General features: G+C 41.2%; 1 protein-coding gene across 14 annotated transcripts in view; it reads left to right on the top strand.

Moving 5' to 3' along the window:
* LOC139449888 (teneurin-m-like) overlaps positions 1-21,913 on the top strand; it is a 232,840-nt gene extending 210,927 nt beyond the window's left edge. For 12 of the 14 annotated variants that reach the window (XM_071231465.1, XM_071231467.1, XM_071231469.1 and 9 more), the window contains 11 exons: positions 5,523-5,642; positions 7,027-7,306; positions 7,537-7,804; positions 8,175-8,568; positions 9,009-9,244; positions 9,587-9,744; positions 10,231-11,305; positions 13,402-13,724; positions 16,349-16,651; positions 17,084-18,695; positions 19,159-21,913. In XM_071231465.1, coding sequence (XP_071087566.1) covers positions 5,523-5,642; positions 7,027-7,306; positions 7,537-7,804; positions 8,175-8,568; positions 9,009-9,244; positions 9,587-9,744; positions 10,231-11,305; positions 13,402-13,724; positions 16,349-16,651; positions 17,084-18,695; positions 19,159-20,018 — 5,629 coding nt within the window. In that variant the 3' untranslated portion in view covers positions 20,019-21,913. The remainder of the gene's footprint in view (positions 1-5,522; positions 5,643-7,026; positions 7,307-7,536; positions 7,805-8,174; positions 8,569-9,008; positions 9,245-9,586; positions 9,745-10,230; positions 11,306-13,401; positions 13,725-16,348; positions 16,652-17,083; positions 18,696-19,158) is intronic. The other 2 variants (XM_071231475.1, XM_071231474.1) reach the window with 2 other exon arrangements.
* Positions 21,914-24,376: the final 2,463 nt, after the last annotated feature.

The following is a 24,376-nucleotide window of genomic DNA, read 5'->3' as shown; positions in this document are numbered from 1 at the left end:
CAATAATCCCTAATGTGTTACATTTTGTGCCTGAATCGGACAATTATGCTGATTTAATCTTCATTTAAAACATTCTTCCCATATCTGTTCTCTGTCGAGACTTTTCCTTCCATTTTTGGCACTCCATCCCACGTTCCCCAAAGTCAACGAAGACAGGTTTTACTTCCAATGGGATTCCTGCTTCACCCATTGGAGTCGTAATGGTTTTACGCAATCCCACAAGGTGGCTTATTTGGAAACATTGTTTCATTGTTCCAGCTGAATGATGGCAATTTGAAATTACTCCCGGTTTCTTTGTTCGCCCCTTTTAAACCTTTTTTAATCTTGCGACAAGATAGGCCATTTATGAAGATTACCAGATTTCCAACTTAACTCTTCCATAATTGTTAATCACCATTCTCATACCATGGACAAGCTGTTTTAGAGTCTGAATCTCATTAAGTTCATTGTCGCCAGAAATGTAAAATCATAAAGGGGAAAAAAAGGCGACAAATGTGTTTAAACAAAACAAATGAGACATTAGCATTAACATGTTCACTGGAACCCTGGAAAACACAACCTAGGTCACAAGGTGTTATTAGAAAATGGCTGTCAAACAATAGCCAGTGGTTTACTATTGTTTCTGTGTTGTAGTTTTCAATTAAACTTTGTGAAGCTATCAGTCTAAAGTGGGAAATCATGTTGAACATGGCCGTCAATAATTGCAATATTCCACACCTGGGTTTAACCTTACCTCTAAGTCACAGAAGGTTTTTGGTATCCGTTTTGTGAACATGATCTGCAAATTGCCATGTTTAGCCATTCCGACATGAAAACTGACAGATCAATGTAACCTGATGTTTTAACGGATGTTCCATTTCACGATAGTTGCCATCATGGTGATAACACAATTCATATCACGAAATCACTGACTAGACTGTATCATATTGCATACACTGTTTGGTTTTAACAAAGAATTGTGTTCCTGTTTTGGCCTTCCCATCTGTCACAGTTCAGATGATGAGGTCTTCATGTCGTATTGTCTCCTGTTCCTGTGTCCCCATTCATGTTTATAGAGCATACAGGAAAATACTGGCGCCAGCGTAACAAGACTAATTTCTGGGAAATCTTGCTCCATGATTAAATCTGGAGGGATTTTCTCAGACCAGCTGGGGAAAATAGCTTGGAATACTCTTGATGCCCAAACCTGTTCCAGTTAGACTTTTCATTAAAATTTTGACAGGTGCACAATAACATTGTAGTTGGTTTCATGTAACTGGAACCGTGTTGGGTATGAAGATAGGTGTCTGCTGACAGTTGACTCCACCGCTCCAGTACAGCACCTTATGATCACCACCTCATGTGGGTCTTCAGTGTACCAAGCTTGTCTCCTGTTGGTCTCTAGTATCGTGTGCTTGTCTCCTGTGGGTCTTCAGTATCGTGTGCTTGTCACCTGTGGGTCTTCAGTATCGTGTGCTTGTCTCCTGTGGGTCTTCAGTATCGTGTACTTGTCACCTGTGGGTCTTCAGTATCGTGTGCTTGTCACCTGTGGGTCTTCAGTATCGTGTGCTTGTCACCTGTGGGTCTTCAGTATCGTGTGCTTGTCACCTGTGGGTCTTCAGTATCGTGTGCTTGTCACCTGTGGGTCTTCAGTATCGTGTGCTTGTCACCTGTGGGTCTTCAGTATCGTGTGCTTGTCTCCAGTAGGTCTTCAGTATCATGTGCTTGTCTCCTGTAGGTCTTCAGTATCGTGTGCTTGTCACCTGTGGGTCTTCAGTATCGTGTGCTTGTCACCTGTGGGTCTTCAGTATCGTGTGCTTGTCTCCTGTAGGTCTTCAGTATCATGTGCTTGTCACCTGTGGGTCTTCAGTATCATGTGCTTGTCTCCTGTGGGTCTTCAGTATCATGTGCTTGTCTCCTGTGGGTCTCTAGTATCCTGTGTTTGTCAAATGTGGATTGGCTTGATACAGATATTGTTCTCACGGATTGTGTGTCATCATACTCATGGATTATTGCTCTCTCATCAATGACTGATGTGTCTGGTCCAGAGGTGTCACACCAATGACGTACCAGCATTCGTTTAGCAGTCATTTGTGTGTATCATATACTGAAGAAATATAGTTAGGAATCATGAATATTTGGGGATTTTTTTTATGTTAAAAATTTCATAAAAATACCACCCAAAATATCCATGATTCATGAACTGTTATTTTGAATTATACCTTTGATTCATTCATTTCTTCCCAAATATGCACATTTGGTTTATTTCAAGACACACAAATCATTTCAGAAATGTAAACATTGTTTAGAATCAAGGTATTTCCTAAGATGTATGAGAACAAGTTTTGAGGCTAATTTCCAAGATTTAAGAGCAGAGTCTTTGGTGCAGTTGGGAGTTCTGTTTCCTTCAACAACTTTCTGCCTGACTTGAACTCACATTCCGCATCTTTCTCTTACCAGAAGTTGTTTTTTTGCCTTTCTTCCGTGCATTGTTCGTCTGTTAGACTTCCACTTTGTATCCATGCCAGCAGTATTTCAAGTGTCAAAGCATCCACTACTTTCTGTCTTCAGTGTAAACTAAGAATGCTTTTTAGGAGGGCCCTGTTAATCCCACAGATATATAATGGTTTTCTTACAGTTACTTGGCAGCTTTTTCAAAATATGCAGACAAAACGTAAAGGAGGCCAAACACGTTTGTTCAGAAGCAACTGTTCCCCAAACAGTTCTGGGTGTTTATGTTGTCAGCCTTACATGCGGACTCGCTTGCACGCACACATGCAGAACACTTGGAACAACTAGCAGTTGCACATGCAGCTCAGCATGTACTGTTTGTGCTTGTTGATATCATTTACTGTTTACATTTCGTTTGTGTCATTTTTCCAACAAGAATGATTTTCCAGCTCCTTTCCTCCCAAAATAATACTGTTGTTTTCTGGTGTCATTCCTTGTTTATCGGATTTGCTAAACGCGTGCAAAAGTCGTCTTTTTATATGAGGTGAATAATTGTCCAGCTTGTGAATTTCCTTTGTTGCTTTCAATTATTAGTTTTTTCTCAAGTGTACGGAGAGTATTTCCTTACATATGTACACATGCGAATCCATGACAGAATAGGTCCAAAGATTTCAGACATTATTGACCCTTGAAGATTCCGGGGTAGAATAGTTCTTCAGCAACCCATGCTTGCCGTAAAAGGTGACTAACAGGATCGGGTGTTCAGGCTTGCTGACTTGTTAGATGCATGTCATCGATCCCAATTGCGTTGATCGATGCTCATGATATCAATCACTGGATTGTCTGGTCCAGACTCGATTATTTTACAGACCGCCTTCATATAGCTGGAATATTGCTGAGTGCAGCGTTAAACTACAAACCAACCAACCATCAAACATTATTTATGTATATACAGTCAAATCTGGTTAATCTGACAGTCATTAGTTCAACCATTTGTGTCGGAAATCAGGCTCACCAAAATGTAGTCACAGCCCTAGCTATGTCAAGGTCATCTACCCATAGGGGGCTGTGATTGGCATTGTATCTTGGTGGGCTAGCACTATCAAACTGGCATTAGGACAAGTACAAGCGTACGCACACATGCACATGTGCACATCACTGCATAACGGCAATAATCTTGAACACCACATTAAATCCCTTACCTCACCCATTTTCCCCTTACCTCACCCATTTTCCCCTTACCTCACCCATTTCCCCTTACCTCACCCATTTTCCCTTACCTCACCCATTTCCCCCTTACCTCACCCATTTCCCCTTACCTCACCCATTTTCACCTTACCTCACCCATTTTCATCTTACCTCACCCATTTCCCCTTACCTCACCCATTTCCCCTTACCTCACCCATTTCCCCCTTACCTCACCCATTTCCCCTTACCTCACCCATTTTCACCTTACCTCACCCATTTTCACCTTACCTCACCCATTTTCCCCTTACATCACCCATTTCCCCTTACCTCACCCATTTCCCCTTACCTCACCCATTTCCCCCTTACCTCACCCATTCCCCACGCTGTATTACGCCAAGAGATCACAATCATGAGAATAATGAAGAAAAGTCTAATCAAATTTGCGAAGTTTGCACCTCATAATGTTTTATAAAACAGTGGAAGAATGTTGGATAACACGGAAGGGCAGTTTTCTCTATTCACAAATCCATAGGTTCAGGATATAGCCCTTTGGCTAGCAATTATGTTGTATTCTTAACAAGTAAAAATGATTATTCCTTCAGTGATTGTGGGTTGCTCTTATGACAGGTTCTCGTCATAGTCCCCTGCCACGCAATTAAGAAACTATTCCCAAACCATTCTCATTACTTCAAAGCTGTGGATGAAGTCCGCATACAATTGTGTTATACCAGTCTCCTTGGAGTTTTGTTAAATCTCATGCAAGTTGCGATCTGATATCTGTCGGTGTAATTACCCCAAAAACCCACATCCTCAACACAGGATGAAAGTCGGATTGTCTTGCCGTGTGCTGTTGCTTGGTTTCTGTCAAAATTTAAACATATTATCTCTGTGTACATAGTACCACCTTTGTGAAAAGAAAACTTGAAAGATGCTATCTGGGTTTTGATCTGTGTAAATTGATTTTGATCGTAATCCAAAAAATCTGTTACTTCAGACCTTAAACTGAATTTGGATGGAAAATTAAATCAGATTATGTATGGCCCAATTGGATAGGTGGAACATGGCTTGTCTTTGAACTTGTCGCACTTCCTTAGGATGAAGTTGGTGTAGTTCATGTGATATTGGGTTCTTACGGAATGAAACATACTGGTGCAAGGTTGGTTATTTTGCCGTTATCTGTAAGATCAGTGGACCGCCCAAGTTGGTGTTAGAGATTTCACGTGTTTATAAATTTGGGCCGTAGGGCAGCTCGCTAACTATCACATATTTTCACACGAACTGAGTGTTCCTAGATCGGATTTCGGTGTTGTTAGGTTCATCTTCTCCATCTTGTGTGTTGTTTTTCACCAGTCCAGAGATGATGTAGTGTTATAACACTATTGGATATCATCGTGGGTTTACTGAAGGTTAAAACACAATCATGATTGAAAGTATTGAGTTTGTGCACCTTCAGTGATTTTCTAATTAACTGCGTAGTTATGTAAACAAAATTGCTGTTGAATTTTGCTGGCTATGATGTATATAATCTTTATAATTTGATTGTTGAATCTTTACAAAGAATAATATCCAGGGTCATGATATTGATTGTGAATATGATCGTGTGAATCTTTCAAAGCATTTTTGCATTCTACAATGTTGTGTCATGAAGTCAATGCAAGGGAGGTAATCCAAGTTTCCTTTTCTGAGTGTTCAATGCCACATATCCACTGTGCCGTTATGGGTTCTATCCTACCAATATGTTTTTGTATTATTGATCTTTGGATATTAGATTTGAATGTTAATGTTTTATTAATGTAATGGTTTCACAGCAAAAAAAAAATTCTTTGTAATTGTCAATTCTACTTGTATTGCTTGTTCATTTATTTTGACAGCAAATATATTTCAAGAATATTGTTTTCTTGCAGCCAAGTGTCAGTAATCCGCGGACGAGTGACAACCAAGGACGGAACACCTCTGATTGGTGTCAAGGTTGAAATTGTTGCACAGCCTCTTTATGGATTTACCCTGACAAGAAAGGAGGGAGTGTAAGTATTTGTTTGTTTCTTTGTTTAATGCCACTTTCAGCAGCAATCCTGCTAAGTGATGGCATCCTGTGAATAAGTGGACTAGACAATCCAGTGATTGATATTGTAAGCGACAATCCGTGCGGTATGGTTATGATGGCATGCCATCAACCAGCCTGACCACCAGATCCATTTGGTCATGTCTTACAACCAGCACAGGTTGGTGGGGACCTATTCTAACAGAGAATTCTCACGGGGTGGAAGTAATTTGTACCAGTGTAAGAAGTAACAGATTCTTACCATTTGCATGGAGACAGTGTTTGAACACCGAGCTGTAGGGTTATAGAAACTTTTAGGCTTTGTAATCGCTACCCTGATTTAGTGTGTAAGGGTGTATACTTGCTTTCAATTCACAGAAAATGTCCCCATGACAGATCTTGTTTTGTAATAAAATGTCAGCAGGTGTGTACTTGGGTTGGGATGATACACCAACTGTGCGTTCTGATACGTATCACGATACCTTGTTCACGATCCGATATGTATCACAATACTTGCTTGTGCTCTTATCTATAGTGTGTAAGCCATCTTCTTCATAGAGAGTATGGCCAAATACCTGGCACACTGATGATTTGCAGTTGTCAGTGTGAACTTCACACTGTGAAGTATGGCACAACAAATGAAAATATGTATATTTTCACTATCAACTTGCATGACTGATTAGTGTTTAGTGGAACAGTTATTCAAGCAAACATTTAAGGTCAGAATCGATATTTTTTACTTTGTGTGTGACTGTGATCGATACTTGTATTGAGAAGTAAAACATCGTGATCCATCGATGGATCCGTGTATTGTCCCACCACTAGTGTGTACCATGTGGCCAGCAGACATTCCAGAGTTCCTCACCCACTGCCCAGCTGGACACAAGACAGTATTGTATAACTAAAAAACAAACAAATTTGATGCCTGACCAGTATAAGAGGGACTATGTTTGAATCACACACAGTGCATTCCCTTGAAAAATCTACAATTGGGTCAAAATTGACCAGCTCTCTAATGGACTGGGACAGAGCTGTGACATGGAAAAACCAAAGCCAATTTAGACTAGTTGATTTTCATATACTGTATGTGATTTTCATTGGAATAAGTAGAAAGCATTTACAAATCCCAGTTCCTAGTGCCAGAGATTACATGAGCATCAGATGTTTGCTGGGTATTGTGAATTGACTCATTAAGGGTGTCAACATGGCCTAGCCTGAAGGGCTTGATCAACAATATGATTTTTGGTTTGTTGGGTGCAGGCCTGACTTGTATATGCAGGTAAGTCTTATTGAGTCAATTTATTCACCTCATTTGGTTTGTAGAAATGATCTGGGTCAACATTCATGGTGTATCAACTTGTTTGCAGATTTGACATCCTCGTTAATGGCGGAGGTTCAGTGGAACTCGAGTTCATCAGACAGCCATTTGTAACCAAGTCTGCAAGTGTTCTGACACCATGGAACCAGATCATCACCATGGATACAGTGATCATGACACTCACCAACGAGGAACCTGACCATCTGTTCCCTGAGGACTGCAGCACTGAGCACCAGCACTACCTCCTGAAGCCCGTGGTTCTGTCCACCTGGCAACACACACAGCTAGGAGCCTGCCCAGAGAAGAGCACCATCATTCCAGAGTCACAGGTGGGTAAAGGCAGGACGTGTAGCTTCACAATGTACCTGAAGCCACCGATAATGGGTTCAAATCATGGGCGGATCCAGAGGAAGGGTTCAGGGGAGACCAAAAGTTGTAGGCAGTAAAATTACCTGAGAGAGGATTTTGATATTTTGGACCTCTCCCTTTTAAAAATGCTGGATCTGCCCTTGCAAATGACTCCTTGGTCTGCTGATGCGACTGACACCTTTAATTGCAGGTCCTGCAGGAGAGCCTGGACCTGCCTGGAACCAAGGTGCACCTGGTGTACCACAGCAGTGAGTCCCTGGGCTACATGTCCCTCATCCTGATCCAGATGACCCCCACCACCATCCCAGAAAACCTCTCCCTCGTCCACCTCAGGGTGTCCGTGGAAGGCGTGGTCCTGGAGAAAACCTTCGAGGCCGATCCCCTTCTCAAGTACACCTTCTCCTGGAACCGACGGAACGCATTCAACCAGAAGGTCTATGGGATAGTGACGGCAAGAGGTGAGTGTACCATGTTTGGCAGGGAAACTACATAACTTCTTTGATAGGCATTTAGAAGTTGGAGTACTAAGTAAGGATAAGAATTTATGGATTTATTGCCACTTGCTTGATAACGGTGTTAGAACCTACACTGAAACGTCGCTCTTAATTGTAATAAAGAAGTTGTTCATCCATAAATTCTTATCCTTACTTGGGAAACTACATTGTGGAAAAAAACGAAAAAGTGGATTCAAAACCAAAAGTTTACAAATTGATAGGATTAATTCACACTATTTTGCCTGCTCCAGACTCATTTTCAGGCTGGTATTGTAGCTGGTAAGATGCTAACTGGCTTAGAATCTCTCACTCACCTCTTGTCTCTGTATTTCAGTGTATGTGGGTTATCAGTATCAGGAATGTGAGTACATCTTCTGGGAGACAAGGAGCACCACGGTCAATGGGTTTGACCTGACCTCCTCCGAGATCGGCGGCTGGAACCTTGACATCCACCACACATACAATTTCCAGGAGGGCATCCTTCACAAGGGTGACGGCACCAACATCTACCTCAAGGAGAAACCCAAACGCATCGTCAACATCCTTGGTAATGGCAACCGCCGCAACCTTTATTGTGATGCCTGTAATGGCAAGGCTCAAGAGAACCGTCTTCTGGCACCAGTGGCGCTGGCGAGTGGGCTGGATGGCAGTCTGTATGTGGGAGATTACAACTTCATTAGAAAGCTGTCGCCAGACAGGGAGGAGATTGCCAGCATACTGGAAATGAGGTAGGTTTGGATGGGAGACTGTACAGGCCACAAGATTGCCAGAAGGTCTTCACCTTAGCCTTCGTTTCCTTTGGAGGGCGGTCATGTAGACAAGTGGTTAAAGTGCTTGTTTGTCACACTGAAGACCCAGGTTCGATTCCTGAAGTGGGTACACTTGTGTGAAGCTCATTTCTGGTGTCCCCATCGTGATATTGCTGATATAATGCTAAAAGAGGCGTAAAACCATACTCACTCACTCACTTTTCCTATGGTTATGAAATATGTTTATAGTCTTTGAATGTGAGGAGTTAAGATTACCACATAGTGGCAGTTTAAATGAAAACATTGACATCCGGCATTGACATTTTTTTTTTTAAACACTTTTTTAGCTCATCATGTTTTCCTGGTTGTGTTATGCTTTGATCCACATTCTCCTCAACTTGACCTGAATCCTCCTCCAGCACACAGTCCGTGCCCTACAAGTTCTACATGACCGTGAGCCCCGTGGACGGACGTCTGTACATCTCCGACTTCATGAGCCATAAGGTGATCCGAGTGAAGACCATGGGGCCAGTGCGAGACCTCAAGGACAACCTGGAGGCCGTGGCCGGCAACGGGGAGGAGTGCACCCCTGGCGAGGCCGATCTGTGCGGGGACGGTCAGATGGCCATACAGGCCCGGCTCCGACATCCTAAAGGTAACACTGTAATGTTTGTAAACTGTCATCTTTCAATGGTTACCCCTATTCAGGGTTAAAATGGCCCCAAGCAAGATAGGCGACCAATTGGATTGTTGACTCGGTTGATGGTGTGTCATCGGACCCTGACAGTGTGGATCACAATATCAATCACTGGATTGTCTGGTCTATTTGATTATTTATAGTCACTATCATATACTGTTAGATGGAATATTGTTGAGAGCAGTATTAAACAACAAAATAGACAACAAACTATCAATCATAACTACCATCAGAAGGTCTCTAATGATATTGTTGTGGCATGTCGGATGTTTGTGCTCACGGAGTATCTTCCTGTTTTAGGTATTGCCATCAACAAGGAAGGGGTCATCTATGTGGCTGACGGCCCTAACATCCGGAAGATCACCGCTGACGGCTACATCACCACGCTGATCGGCACCCAGGAGCAACTGAGGGAGTGGACGCCCATGCCTTGTGATGACATTCTGTCCGCAGAGAGGGTATATCTTTACAGATCAATTTATACTGTTTATACTCAGTTATCTTGCCGTGGCCTGTTTTTCAAATAATAAATACAGATAGGAGGCTTAATTCCTTTTTTTTCCTTGAATTTGTGGCCCATATACCGGTAGTCAGGTTGGTAGGTCACAAAAATAAAAATATAAAAACTCCAATTTCAAATATATACTTTTAATTTCCTCAAAATGTTAGTATAATTATGTAGGTTTTGAGGAAATGGTTGGGACTGGAGTTTTCATGATACATTTTCAACAGGATTTAATGATAATATGTCAAATAATGTATTTGCATTGAGAGCAACAGGAGATGACATGATCAGGTGGTGTGTTTTTTTACACTTCACTTATTTCTTTTCATTTTTTCATTTGGTTTCCATTTTCTGTTTTTGGGAGTCGATGGATTTATAAACCAAACAAAAGTCTGCCCTCAGTTGACTGCTAAGACTAATACCCTTCCCTGTGTTTCAGGTTAGCTTGAGATGGCCGACAGCTCTTGCAATTGATCCCCTTGATGACACCCTGCACATTCTTGATCACAGCATTGTGCTGAAGCTGACCAAGGACTACAAGCTGGTCACAGTGGCGGGTCGTCCAGCCTACTGCCCTCCTCGCCAAACAAACTTCTTTCCAGCTGGCGTCTTGTCTGACGATGAACAGGCAACAAGCATTGCTGATCACGTGACCCTAGTGTCGCCCGAGTCCATCACCTTTTCACCTCATGGCGACCTCTACATTGTCGAGAGTGACACGCACCACATCAACCGAGTTCGTGTTGTCACAACTGATGGTTTGATACATCACTTCGCTGGGGCGAAATCCAAGTGCGATTGTCAGAAGAAGACATGTCCGTGTTATGTGATGAAAGAACGCCTGGCCGCTCAGGCGCTGTTCAACACGCCCAAGTCGATCACTGTGACACCCGACGGCATCATGCACATCGCCGACATGGGAAATCTCAGGGTGTTCTCCATCGTGTCTGAGCTTCCGGAACGCAGTGTGAATCAGCAGTATGAAGTTGTCTCCCCTGAAACCCAGGAAATCTTCATATTTAACCGCTACGGACAACACCAGCACACCATCAGCATTATGACCAATCAGTACATGTACAACTTCACCTACAACGTCAACTCCTTTTATGGCAAGGTCAAATCTGTAATCGACAGTGCTGGCAATAGTCTGATAATCGTCCGCGGATATGACACACATGCTAAAGAAATAATCACCCCGAATAACGCCAAGTGTGAACTCATGATGGACAACGAACGCCACCTCTATCGCTACACGGCCCCAAACAACATGACTGCGACCTTCACCTACATGATGAGCACAGACCTCTTGGAGTCCAAACACACTTCCGACGGCCAGACCTTCAAATACGAGTACGACGATATGGGCCGACTACTCACCATCAGTCAACCAACAGGGGAGATAACTCGTCTGCAGACCGACGTGAACACAACAGGTTCCATTGTTCATGTCACTACAGATAGCAGTGATGTGGTTGCTATGGCGACCTATGGGAGCGTGCAATCTGTCATGCATGGCAAGTGCTTGCATTCCACCTATGATAAACACAAATAAACAGCAGTTGCTGGCAACCAATAGGACGACGATGCTCAATCTCTATTTACATATTACAAATATATCCAGGAAGACAAGACCTCAGAAAGGGACATTGTTTACAAATTCAACATTTTCCCATTAAATAGCTCTTTTGATGGATTTCTTTTCAAATTTCAAATAGACATATGGATCGATATCAGATTTTCAAATTTTCAATGTCATTATTTATAGAAGTCAAATTTCCAAATTACAAATAATCATATTGTAAATAGATGTCAAAAACATGTTTAAATCATTGTCCCAACTATTTTAGACTGAAAGCATTAAAATATATACCCATTTGACATTGATTTCAGGTAAAAACTAATTGACTGGAACAATTTTGGAAAGAGATCATAGATTGATCACATGATCATAGATTGAGCACTGTCCTACCTTCCCCACAACTAATTGTTCAATCATCAATATTACCCATAAATGATATGAATTTGAAACTATTTGGACTGTTTTGTGACCAAAGAATCATGTTGGAAAAGCAACATGATATATTTGAGCATTTCAATTCTTAAATCCCATCTCATTATTTTAGGAAAGGAGGATGGCAATCTCTCCAAGTTGTGGGGTAAAGGTTTAGAGTAGCAAAATATGATTTTGCTGTAAACTTTTGTTTTATTTTGAATAGAAAATGTTTGATTTCTATTAAAACTTGTATAATCAGTAGACAACACAGAAACCTATTTTGACCATTTTGATGTTTTCTCAAATTTTAAAATTATGTCTGATTTTCTTATTCTGACTAATTATGGTGTGTGTGCATGCCTTCTGAATATCACCCACAAAGCTTACAAAGTGTAACATCTGTCAACTTTGAATGACCATTCTCTGCATCTTTCTAGTCAGTTCTGCACCGCCACTCTGTATCGCGACTTGTATTTCAAGTTTCACAAAGCTCAATTTCAATATTTCAATATTCAGTAAACTGGTGATGAGTTATAGAATCTATAGTAACATGCTCAAGTTCGGACAATTAAGGATGAATATCATTTCACCAACATGATATGATCTGCAAATGTTGTCACTGCCTTTAACACATCACTCTTTGATGTTTCTATTTGTTTTATGCGGGTATATATCTTGCCGTATTATCTGGCTTTTATCAAGGAACTGCTTTTGAACTTTGCTCTTGTATTCTGCATGCATTATACAAACAATATTGAATGTTTTGAAAATTTCATCCATTTTAATAATATCCATGAAAATGAAATATCTCTGCAGTCTTATTTCAGATGAGAGGTACTCACGGACTTGTCTAGTGTGTTAGTTTATTATAACATGTAGTACATGTGTATAACGACATTCTAATTTAAAGTTGCACATTTTAGAAATACAAATGAGCTTTGTGGAATATTAGTGGAATGACACTGTGCAGCATGAAGCACGAAATTGTTCTCAAGCATCAATCTGTTGTCCTCCATTTGTGCTCTCTTAGAGCCTTGCAGTCTTAGAGCATTTTTGCCATATATTCTCTGCAAATGTCAATGCATGCCCCAAAGTGGTCCACTCTCTTCACATTCCACATGTTCTTTAGTTTTGATTTGTAAAGATAAGCAAAGACGTTTCTCTTTAGTTTGATTTGTTGTAAATATTCACTCATGCCGAAAACAGTCACAGAATAACTTGTATGTTTCTAAGCATGAGCAAAGCCTTCTACTGCCTGTTGCGTTTAGTTGATAAGAGAAGATTTATTTTTGAGTTACCTCCTCTTGTATCACTGTTCCTCCACTAGGGCGTGAATGTATCTCCCTCTACAGCAGCGTTAGCACTGCCTTAAGTCTGATAGCGCGACGTAGTGATGGCCGAAATCTACGTGGCTTCTCTCACGCCCTCTCTCGTCAAGTCTATGTTGTGCATTTCTTTTCTTTTCGCTAAAAACTACAACAGGCTGCTGTTGATCACTCCTCTTAAAAACCTAATTGTGTCTGAAGATTGTCGAAAACTCACATTGTAGAATATTATGGTTAAAAAGACATCTTCAACCTATGTTCAGCTTTAGTGAAACCGATTTGGATTTTTCAGGATCTACCCAGACGAAAGTGACGTACCTGCCTGGAGGAGCTGTTGTGGTGCTGTTCCCTAGCAACCTGACTGTTGCTATAGAAACGGGAGGACACCCAATCATGGAGAACGAGCACCGCATGCATTACAAACGGAAGGTGATCATACCGGGAGCGTACATTCACCGACTGGAATGGCGCTTCTATTTACGCCGCAAGGGTAGGAGTCGGCAGAGTCGAATCATCGAAAAGATTGGTCAACGATTGAGGGTAGGATCCCCGTTTTCACGGCATGCGCACATGCATGATTGGCATGAGGATGGAATCAAGGAAAAAGCTCTCTTGGTATGTTTTTACATCTCGTGCGTAATCATTAACACACAGAATCAACAGTGATAACCTTTCACCACAGTGTATTGACCTTTTGTTTTATTCTATATTTTAAACATGCTCTTTGTACCTTAAATTGTTAATGTTTGAGATATTACTAAAAAGGTGTTTTTCCCTAACAGTATCATATATATGATTTTCATGTTTTCAAGTTTAATTTTATTATATTTAAGAGTTTAAGTTCTTTAAGTTAATGGTAAGGGTTCTGCCAAGACAAAGTATTATTGAATCATATTTTACCAAAGTGTTTATTTTTTGGGTTTCATCACTGTTGGTACTGAGTGTTCTATTTTCTGGTGCACAAGCAAATCACCGTGCACGGCAACTGTGCCGTCTGGCTTGAACACCAGAAAATTGAGTCCTTTGCTGCAGGTTGCACTCTTTCCCCCCCTATCTGTCAATGGTAGCTTCCACACAATGGAACAGTCCATAGCTGTATATGGTTGTGAAAGAGTTGTACAGTAATGACATTAAGAAATCTGTCGATAGCATAGCCTTGATTAACTGTCCTTGCCTCAGCCTTTTCTTGTCGATGTCCAAAATTTCATATTCCTGTAACTCAATGAATCTCTGAAAGGCGTCTGTGAATTTGGCAAGGACATTTCCAAGACATATGGGGCTATGTTACAGACAGATTACAGGGTGATATTCTCATATCGTCTGATTGGGTCTATTGTGCTTTGGTTGACAACGTCAGTCTGTGTTGAAATTTCTGATTGGATGTTTAGTGTTGTTTTCCCGCGCATATTGTCTACGTGACACAGGCTTCATGTATGTTGCCATGGTAACTGTAGTATTGTAGTTCCAAATCGCAACCCTGTTTCAAACAGTTTCCTATGAACCTGAAGTGCTTGAAATGTTGAAAAAAAAAGGAGTTTGGCGATATTGTTCCTGTTTTCCGAGGGTACTTATAGACGGCTGCGTGAGAGCTATGTCTGTTAAACCCTCACTGTTAAAAATCTCAACCTGCAAGTTGTTTTTGTTAAGTTTTGTGAAGTATGTTGGCTTTGTAACTGTTGGTGGTAAAACATGCTTGACTACACCATGTGAAAACTTGCAGCCACTGGTTCCGAGGATGGACGTTTATGTAAGTGGGCGATTCTTACACCATCATAATAACCATGCTTCACTCACATCATGAATGGTTTTTCGTTGACCTTGAAACACAAACACAGACTGACCTTGGTGGAAGCAAAAGCAGAATGGCTGGTCAGGGGAGATAATTTGAAGATTTACCTGCATCAACGGAGACATTTATGTTAGATCCAACTAATGACAATCTCCGTACAAATGTCTACCCCCTTTCCACAAGCATGAGGTAGTACAAGACAACATATAGTTGAAACCTGTATTGTTAGATTCTCTGAAAGAAAACAAGTTGGGTCTCATGTTAAAGATTTGATTCTTGTTTGTTCTAGTAAGTTGTGTATGCATGCTAATTATTATACTGATTTCATATTTGAAGTTTAAGATTTTGTTTGATGTATAAGTACAGTTTGCTTTCACAGCCTTTTAATTTTTGTTGAAATTTTAATTTTAATTTTAATTTTAATATAATTACTTTAATTATGATTCTAACAGATTTATTAATATAATTTATCTAATATTTTTAATAGATATTTAACATTCCATTTATTTTCGAGAATAATGAATCTTTTGTTTCACATACTGTATATACATTTATTTTGTGTTTTATTTTTCAAGACATGAGACCTAAACAAATCCAGATATATACATTAGAACACTGTAAGCAATTGCATTGATAGGCAGTCCTCCCCTAGATGAGGCATGAAAGGTGTATATGCAGAAACCAACACTCTCCACTTCCTCCATTTATCTTCTGGCTGTACTGCAAGAAAAGCATGATGTCACTTTATGGAGTCAATTCTGAGAATAAATAATCCCCACAGAGCACTGATATGTGGAACTAACATTCCTGGACTACTTTCGACAAAGAAGTCGCGTGTAAACTTTACATTGTCTCCTAACAAGTAGATATCTGTAGATGTGTGTATCGTTAACAACCAGCTTTACTGTCCACAAGATGTTGAGTGCCACCATTTGTTGTCTATTAACACTACACTGTCAGTTGTGGGTGCAAAATTTGGGCCGCACTATAATAAAGGGCTGAATGATATGTCCGGTATTTCTGACCTCTTGTTTGTCAAATGAAGTGTTAAGTAATGATCAGTGGTACCTTAATGCTACAATGTGTACAACCAAAAGAAGTTATAAACACCCAATATTTTCATAAGAAACAACTAGGTGTTCTTTAACTTCTTTTTAGTAATATAATATAGGTTTGTGAAAGGTTCAAGTTCTAACAACATGGAGACATTGTTCCCAATAATAAAATACGTAGACATGAACATGTTTAATAAAATAGATTTGTATTGTTTAATATTCAAATATTCATGAGTAAAACAAATCAGACCAAATGGTTTAAATTCAATCGTCTAGAGCACAAAAAAGCTGATGTTAGCTAAAAAGCACGTCCCTTAAAGTATATTGCCATGGTTACATGATGTATTTGGAGCTAAGGAGATAGCAAGAACATAGGGTTGATTGTTTGGTTTCAGATCAATGGAGAGAATCTCTTGACAATGGAGTATGACCGGAAAACCCACATGGAAACTATTATGGACAAGACTCTGCGCGAGATTCTGACGATTGTTTACGACAGTTCCGGCCTGCCATCTCACTTCCTGCCCGCAACGGGTCACCACGCCATGAACATCACGTACAGCCCCCGCGGCGACATCACTCAGTGGCAGTACGGGGAGTTGCGCGAAACTCGGCAGTATGAGAAGGGGGTGCTCACTGAGAGGACGTCCACAAATGGGGCACAGTTCCGATACTTCTACAGATACGGGTCAAAGAAGGTTTGTGGGATTTAGGAGCAGGTCTTTTTGCATCAGGGACAGAGATTCGTTGCCAATGTACTTAAAACACATGTTACCCTTTGAAAAGTTGTATCATTTTAACTATGAATTGTTTTCACATGTGCTGGTTTGTGCTTCTCAAAGGTGATTGGCCAGCTGAAACAGCATGAGATACTGCTGTATCGTTGATCAATGTAGTTGTCATCATGATGCAAATATTGTCAATACCTTAACTGTAAAACGGGAACCCTCTATAATGTGGATCATATTTTGCCAGTTTATATATATTTTCCTGTGATTCCTGATAAAGAAAGGAGAAAAGCTTCTACTGAGACTCTTAATACTTACATTTAATAGCTATTTTTTTCTCTTTGACTGCTTTCATTACATGCATGATTTATAATCCTGAATTTTCTATTCCAAATCTTCCAGCCAACTGATATCATTCTCCCAAGCGGAAAGCAGTACCTATTTGAACATGACACAGAGGGACACCTGGCTGCAGTCACCACTCCCGTCCTGGGCAAGCACCTGTTCCACAGAGTTCTTTCCCTTGGTATTCAACGCTACCTGTACCAGCCACCAGGGATAGATTTGCCCTTCATCATGGACTACGACACCAATGGTAAACTGAAACATGTGCGCCATCCTGGTGAGCAGCGATGTGTCTACTACCGCTACAACAATCATTTCCAGAGATCAGAGATTCTATTTGACAAGACCAGTGTTAAGTTTGTGTACAACCCAGATGTGCAGAGACTCGCTAGCACCACCCTCAAGATGTCCGGGTACAGCTACATTGCCAACTACAGCTACATCAGCTCCCTGGTGAAGACCATGACCGTCAGCTTCCCCCACGACCAGGACCTTCTTGGAGTCAACTTCACTCACGACTATGACAACAACTTCCGACTAATCGCAACAGTTGCCGTCTTCACCAACAACGTCACACTGATCAGCAACAACACCTACAGTGACATCAATGGCAAACTGTCAAAGGTCAAAACCATTGACATTAAGTGGGCTGCCCAGGACAAGGAGGTTCTCAATATCGGCAGTATCAACATCATTCGAGAGTATGATAGCTACGGCAGAATGAGAGACATTCAATTCAAATTTGCAGAAAATGTTCGCTTCACCTTGCAAATCAATTACGACCAGTTGAACAGAATTCATCAGTGGCGACGTAGGATTGGTCAGACAGACCAAAAGGCGATCGAGTACATTTATGACATTGATAACAACATGAAGGATGTGCTACTGGAAGGTCAGTCGGCCTGGCAATATGGCTACGATGCCAATGGCAACATCTTCAAGATCACGGAACACAAGAAGATAAAGGACTTGGAGTTCGATGTCGGGGACAGGATCGAGAAGTTCGGAGAGATGTGGTACAAGTTTGACAAGGACGGGTTCATGGCTCAAAGAGGCAAAGAACATCTCCTGTTTGACTCCCTCAGCAATCTGATCTCCGTCTCCAAGCGGGACAAGTACAGGTTCTCCTACTACTATGACTCTGAAGGGAGACTGTCAGTCCAGAAAGACATGTATGGCAGGACGGTGCAGTTCTTCTATTCCAACATCCAGGACTCCAAGCAGGTCACCCATACCTACAACCACACTTCTGGCGAAGTGACCCTCTACCTGTATGACCGTGATCAGAGGTTGTTAGCCATGGAACGCAACAACAAAGTGTACTACATTGCCTCCGATCCCAATGGCAGTCCGCTGGTGGTGTTTGACGACCAAGGCTATACCATCAAGCAGTGCAGCTACACACCCCTTGGGCTGCTGGAACAGGACACCAACCCCAACTTTGAGCTGGTGTTCGGTTTCCAGGGCGCCATCTATAACCCTGTCACACTGCTGGCCCACTTCCCAAAGAGAGTCTACGACACTCAGATTGGACGGTGGCTGTCCCCAGACTATGCGGGCATGTTTGATAAACTGGAAGATGTCATCTCTCTGCCTGAGATCCTCAACTTGTACCAGTTCCGCAACTTCATCAACCTCCACATGGCCAAGGAAAAGTTGCCCCGCACAGGTGAGTTATCTGTCTTTAGTGGTTAAGTAGTGACACATATGTACCACAAACATACTAGGATCCGCTGTAGTACTCAGTGAGACTTGGATCTATGGTAGGACTCAGATTTATGGTAAGACTGGGATCCATGGTAGGACTCAGATCCATGGTAGGACTTGGATCCATGGTAAGATTTGGATTTATGGTAGGACTCAGATCCATGGTAGGACTTGGATTTATGGTAGGACTTGGGTCCATGGTAGGACTTGGGTCCATGTTAAGACTTGGATCTATGGTAGGACTTGGGGTCCATGGTAAGACTCGGATCCATGGTAGGACTCGGATCCATGGTAGGACTTGGATTCATGGTAGGACTTGTATTTATGGTAGGACTCGGATCCATGGTAAGACTCGGATCCATGGTAAGACTGATGCTGCAGCTTGTAATGGCGGAAGTCACTCACTCACTCTCTTGTATTCACAGACCTCACCAGCTGGTTGTCAGTGTTGGGCTACGACATCAAAAGCATGGCTCCCGACGTGTCCTACACCGGAATACTCCACCCGGAGCCTTCCACCACAGACTTCCAGCTTCTCCCAAGCTCCTCGGCATTTGAGTGCACCTTTGACCGTGACATGCTGAACCTCCTGACGATCTCAACTGTTCCAAAGTCCAAGATCACGCCCCTCCAGAGTCTGCCCAGTGAGAAACCAGCACCGCTCCTTGCAATATTTGGCGAAGGGGTAACCATCTCCATCGTCAGTGGCAAGGCTGTTATCAATGTGGCAGACATTGCTTCTGAATGGGCGAGGAAGCTTGCTACTGTGCTCCTGAACAAGTCCCAGATGGTCAAACTCCACTACACGATTCATGGAAAGGACGTTCATTACTTCATCAAATCCAGCTACACCCAGGCTGAGGATGATCTCCGCACACTCGGCATCACCACTGATCTCGTCACGCTTGATAATGGCATCAATATTTCTGTGCATAAGAATCAGAGAAGTCATGGCTTTGGACGAGGTCGGGATGAGATAGATGTTCGTATCCATGGCAATCACACTGTGATAAATATCCGCTACGGTACCAACATTGACCACGAGATGAACCGAATCTTGCACCATGCCAAGGAGCGTGCTGTGGCATCAGCGTGGCACACGGAGAAGTACTTGATACAGAACAGTCTACCCACAAGGTTTGAATGGGAAGACGAAGACGCCAAAGAGCTTCAAGCCAATGGCCATGTGAACGGATGGGAAGGAGAGTACATCCGTTCTCCCCAGGATTACCCAGAACTCTCAGATGACGCAAACAATATAAGATTTATCAAACAAGCCAGGTAGGACTGGAAAATTAGGTTTTAGTTGTGTTTAATTTCTGAAGAATGGCCGTTGACCAAGTCAACAATATGGCTGATATTGCTTCAGCAGGTCAAGGTTAAGGTCAAGCTGTGAGGGGCAAAGAATGGCATCAGTGACAATGGTGCTTCCTTTCAGGGAGGATGAAAGGTGTTTTAATATGGGTGGTTGCCACCCCCACCCCCAAGCATACAGTGTGCTATGTTCCTATACTGTGGTTGGTGATCCAGATGACAAGTGAAACGTTATGGGTGCTTTATTTGTTTTGCCCAGTGCTTGTCTTTCTACTGACCCCCATTGGAAAGTGGGACATGAAGTGTGCTGTCCCCCCCCCTGGACATCCCCTCTCCCCCCAAAGGAGGGGCCGGGACAGCACTGAGAGTTCTGTGATGGTGCTATATTAGGTGTACACACAATTATACTACCACTGATACAGAGTAAAGACTGCTTCTAGTCACAACAGAGAGGCCTGGTCCCCCCAGGTGTACATACTGTATTCTTGTTTGAAGACATTCATAGATGTTTGTACAGATAGCTAAACCATAAGTTGCTGTTTTGTTGGACTGACAGAGTTCAGGTCAAAAGTGTCGTGTTGACCTGCACTTGGGTCACATTGACCTGCAACTCTGAGGTCAAGGTGACCATGCATTATGAACTTACAAGCACAATCTTATAGTGACTGACTCATGGTGTTCCAATGACAGTTTTTACAAACTGTAAGCTAGTAGGCAGGGGGCGATGTAAGAAATTCTCGGTGATTCTAAATGTTACCAAAATCATTCATAAAGAAAAAAAGTGCATCATGTCAGTGTTTTGTGAGTCTCATTGATGAGGGCTTTGTATGTGACAGAGACTTTCTTCCACCTAGAAGCCCCATTGTGTTATACGAGGTGCTCCAGGCCTGTGACTTCAGGCCATCCCTTGGTGTAGCACAGACAAGGTGAACTACAAGGTGAAGACCCTCCGTGTTTCTACAGGATCACCTGGAATGTCTGGTCAGGGAGTCTCCATGATCTGTGTCGTCATGGAGATGTCATGCCCATATATGTATCAGTGTTAAAAAGTACTGCTAAATAGGCAAACCAAATATTCAACGTCTGCTGGTTGGAATGACAACCACTGTATTCTGATCGTTGAATTTAAGAGGAAACATGTATTAACTTTTTACTCAAACTGATCAGATATTTCTGAATGTATTGAAATTTATAGCTTTTATGTCTTGAAATCGGCTTAAAGTATTTCACAAATAACAAAATTTACATTCGTTGAAATGCTTGAAAGTAACGTGAGGGTCTTGATCTGAACTGTCACCGGATGGTCTGTGAATTGTGAAGATGTTTCACAGGAACCTTGACAAGTGATGCCAGCATACCGCCATGTTCTTACATATCCATGATGTCAATCTGTGTGTAATTTCACTCGCCTATTTCACAGTTGGCTTGTATGATAAGCAGCTTTGTGAAATGTTGTACATTTGTAGACAAACTGGTATTGGCACCAACTGTGATCCAGTGCATGTACCTATCATTTCACTGACAATATTCATCTCTGTGTTGGTAGATCAGAAGCTTCAGGAACCGTTACCATGGTTACAGGTGTCTGTGAGATACACATACTATATAGCATATACTGTTCCAGCTGTCTCAGACTGAGATATGTAATATCGAATGCTGTCATTCCGGGGATTATCATTCTGAATTAAGATCATAAAATTATTGTCTTATAATCTGTGTGAAAGATGTCACTATGCTTCTTTCATTTAAAAATTAGCTCGGAAGGAAAATTGTTACGAATGACTATCGTGAAAACCATGTTTCAAGTAGCAGTGGATGTTTTGATTTTATGATTGATCTTTCATTTAAGCTCAGACACGCAGCTTAGGAATTGTTAGTGTAATAATTAAGTAGAGACCAGATACAGATCATATAGACCACACATTGTGGTCTGTGGTAAAGGGTAGGAAATAGTCTTACAGAATACAGTATGTCTGACCATGAGATCTGGTCTACCAACACTGGTGTTAAATTCATTATAAACTTGATATGCAATAAATAACTGCCATTATGGTTTTAAAGTGGTCTATGCTGATTACAGGCCTAGTTTTAGTAAGTTTGGATTATGTTACTTTTTCATCTGCATAAGATTTGGGTTACCTGCATGTGCAATACATCTGTTGTGTTCACTGAAGTCTTAATTCAAACGTTATGCCATGAAGATCTTTCTGAATATTAATTAGTGTGCATTATCTATTCTCGAAAAGCTATTTGAGAGTAAAATGTAACTCAAATATATGTCTATTGGATATTGAATATCATTTACAAAAGAACAGATTAGAAACAAATATCACCATCAAATTTTTATTTTCGGGGAATATCTTCCTTTGTATCTTTAAACAACTTCTAGGGTTTTCTTTCAATAACAATTTTACCGTAGTGTGAGTTTGTTTAAATCTAAAAAGAAATCTAAACTTATTCGGTGTTACTTTTCAGCATTTTCTGTGAAACGTTAGTCAGTATTATTAAGAAAACATAATCAAAGGTCAGATAACTATATGATTGTTTCTATCAAGAGTGGAAGTTTCACAAATGTTTATTGAAGTATGTACAATGTTCAAGTTTTAAATGTTTCCTTATGGTTATGTTTATCATTTCATCGACTCATCTTCTTAGTTTTACAGTCCAGTTATAAAATAACACCATTCATCGATTACCACTGTTTTGTTTTAGTCAATATTGGCATTTGACATCCAGATATGGCATTCTTCCTCCAATTATGCAATGTCTTAAACTTGTTTGTGTTGATATCTCATCAATTCCTTGCTTCATAAATCTGTGTGTTCCTCTAGCGTATATAGTGATCTATGTGCCAAATGTCCATTTTGTTCAAGTCTATTTTAGGGTTTAATCAGTTTGCATGACACGCCCCTGTTTCTATACCTCATAATACCTGACTCACTCACTCATGCAATCACCCACTTGAAGTCAATGTAAGATTATGTAAATCAAAATACTATTTTGAAATCATGCGCTATTTCCCTGCATCTATGCTGCTTGAACCTTGTGTTGGGCACTGAGTAAAGCTGATGTCATTCATGTGTCGAGAAATTCCACGGTGAGCACAGAGGCCAGCTCATCTCGTCTTATCATGTATGTACAAATGCAATATTTAAGGCGAATGCAACATTATTCTGTTTTGTATTTTAAAGGAAATAAAAATGCATAACTATCGAATCATGAAAACATGAGTTTTTGTTTTTATTCTTGCTATGCTAGTTATTTGTTGAATAAAGTCAGAAGATAACATTGTAGTGATGAATGTTTCTATTTTCTTTAGGCTGATGATAGTCAATAATATTACCAACTTGTACACAAATAGTGAAGACCATTGCCCAAGATTGCTCTCTTTCGGAGAATAGTCACTATATTATTACACATAATACCCGTCATTAGGTAGCATAATGCCTGCAACTTCTATTTACGGACGAATGTTTAGATTTTATTTTAGCCCATCAACTTTACAAACGTCTTCAGTAACCCATCTGACTAACAGGTTAGGGTGGTTAGGCTCAATGACTTAGTTGACGCATGTGGGGGCACGGGTGGCCCAGTCGTCTAAGGCGCCCCCATTAGCTGTGCAGAGTTGCGTCCCTTGGGCACGCCAGAAACCTATGATTGTGGGTTCGAATCCCGGTTCGCCCAAATTATGTTTCTAGGTTTGTCAGCACCATACCCGTGCTCGTGGGTTTCACCGAAGTGGTAAACGTCTGAGACCTGCATCACTTCGGGCTTTCCTCCAACATTAAGCTGACACACCGCGATATAACTGGAATACTGCTTTTTTAACTGGAATACTGTTAAAAGCAGCGTTAAACCCAACTCACTCACTCACTCACTCACTCACTCACTCACTCACTAGTTGTCGCATGTCTTTGTCATTGTGTCACAATTTGCATAGATCGATGTTCATGATGTCAATCACTGGGTTGTCTTGTCCAGACTTAATTATTAACAGACCGACTTCAAACAGGTAGAAAATTGCCTTGTTGCGTTAAATTTCACTGATAACAGGATCAATAGAGAGGTCCATTGGATTGAATGCAGTGTTAAGATACCTAAAAAAAGAAAAGAAAATATGAACTTTAACAAAGAAATTGAAAGGCATTTGGGTTTTTTCCAATATGGCTTCGAATGGTACTTAGTTTGGAGTTCACCCCACTATAAATCCCTGCATCACCATGCCCTGAATTAGGTGAATGCCTTCAAAAACTTCCAACAAAGAGTTTATCATTCTATTAAGCTCATGATAGTCAATAACATGACACACTTGTAGGCAATGTTGGACGC

Source organism: Haliotis cracherodii, unplaced genomic scaffold (assembly GCF_022045235.1).
Source record: "Haliotis cracherodii isolate W230 unplaced genomic scaffold, xgHalCrac1.p SCAF_8, whole genome shotgun sequence".
In the NCBI taxonomy this organism is placed as follows: Eukaryota; Metazoa; Mollusca; class Gastropoda; order Lepetellida; family Haliotidae; genus Haliotis; species Haliotis cracherodii.
This window is presented reverse-complemented; position numbering and strand designations above follow the sequence as displayed.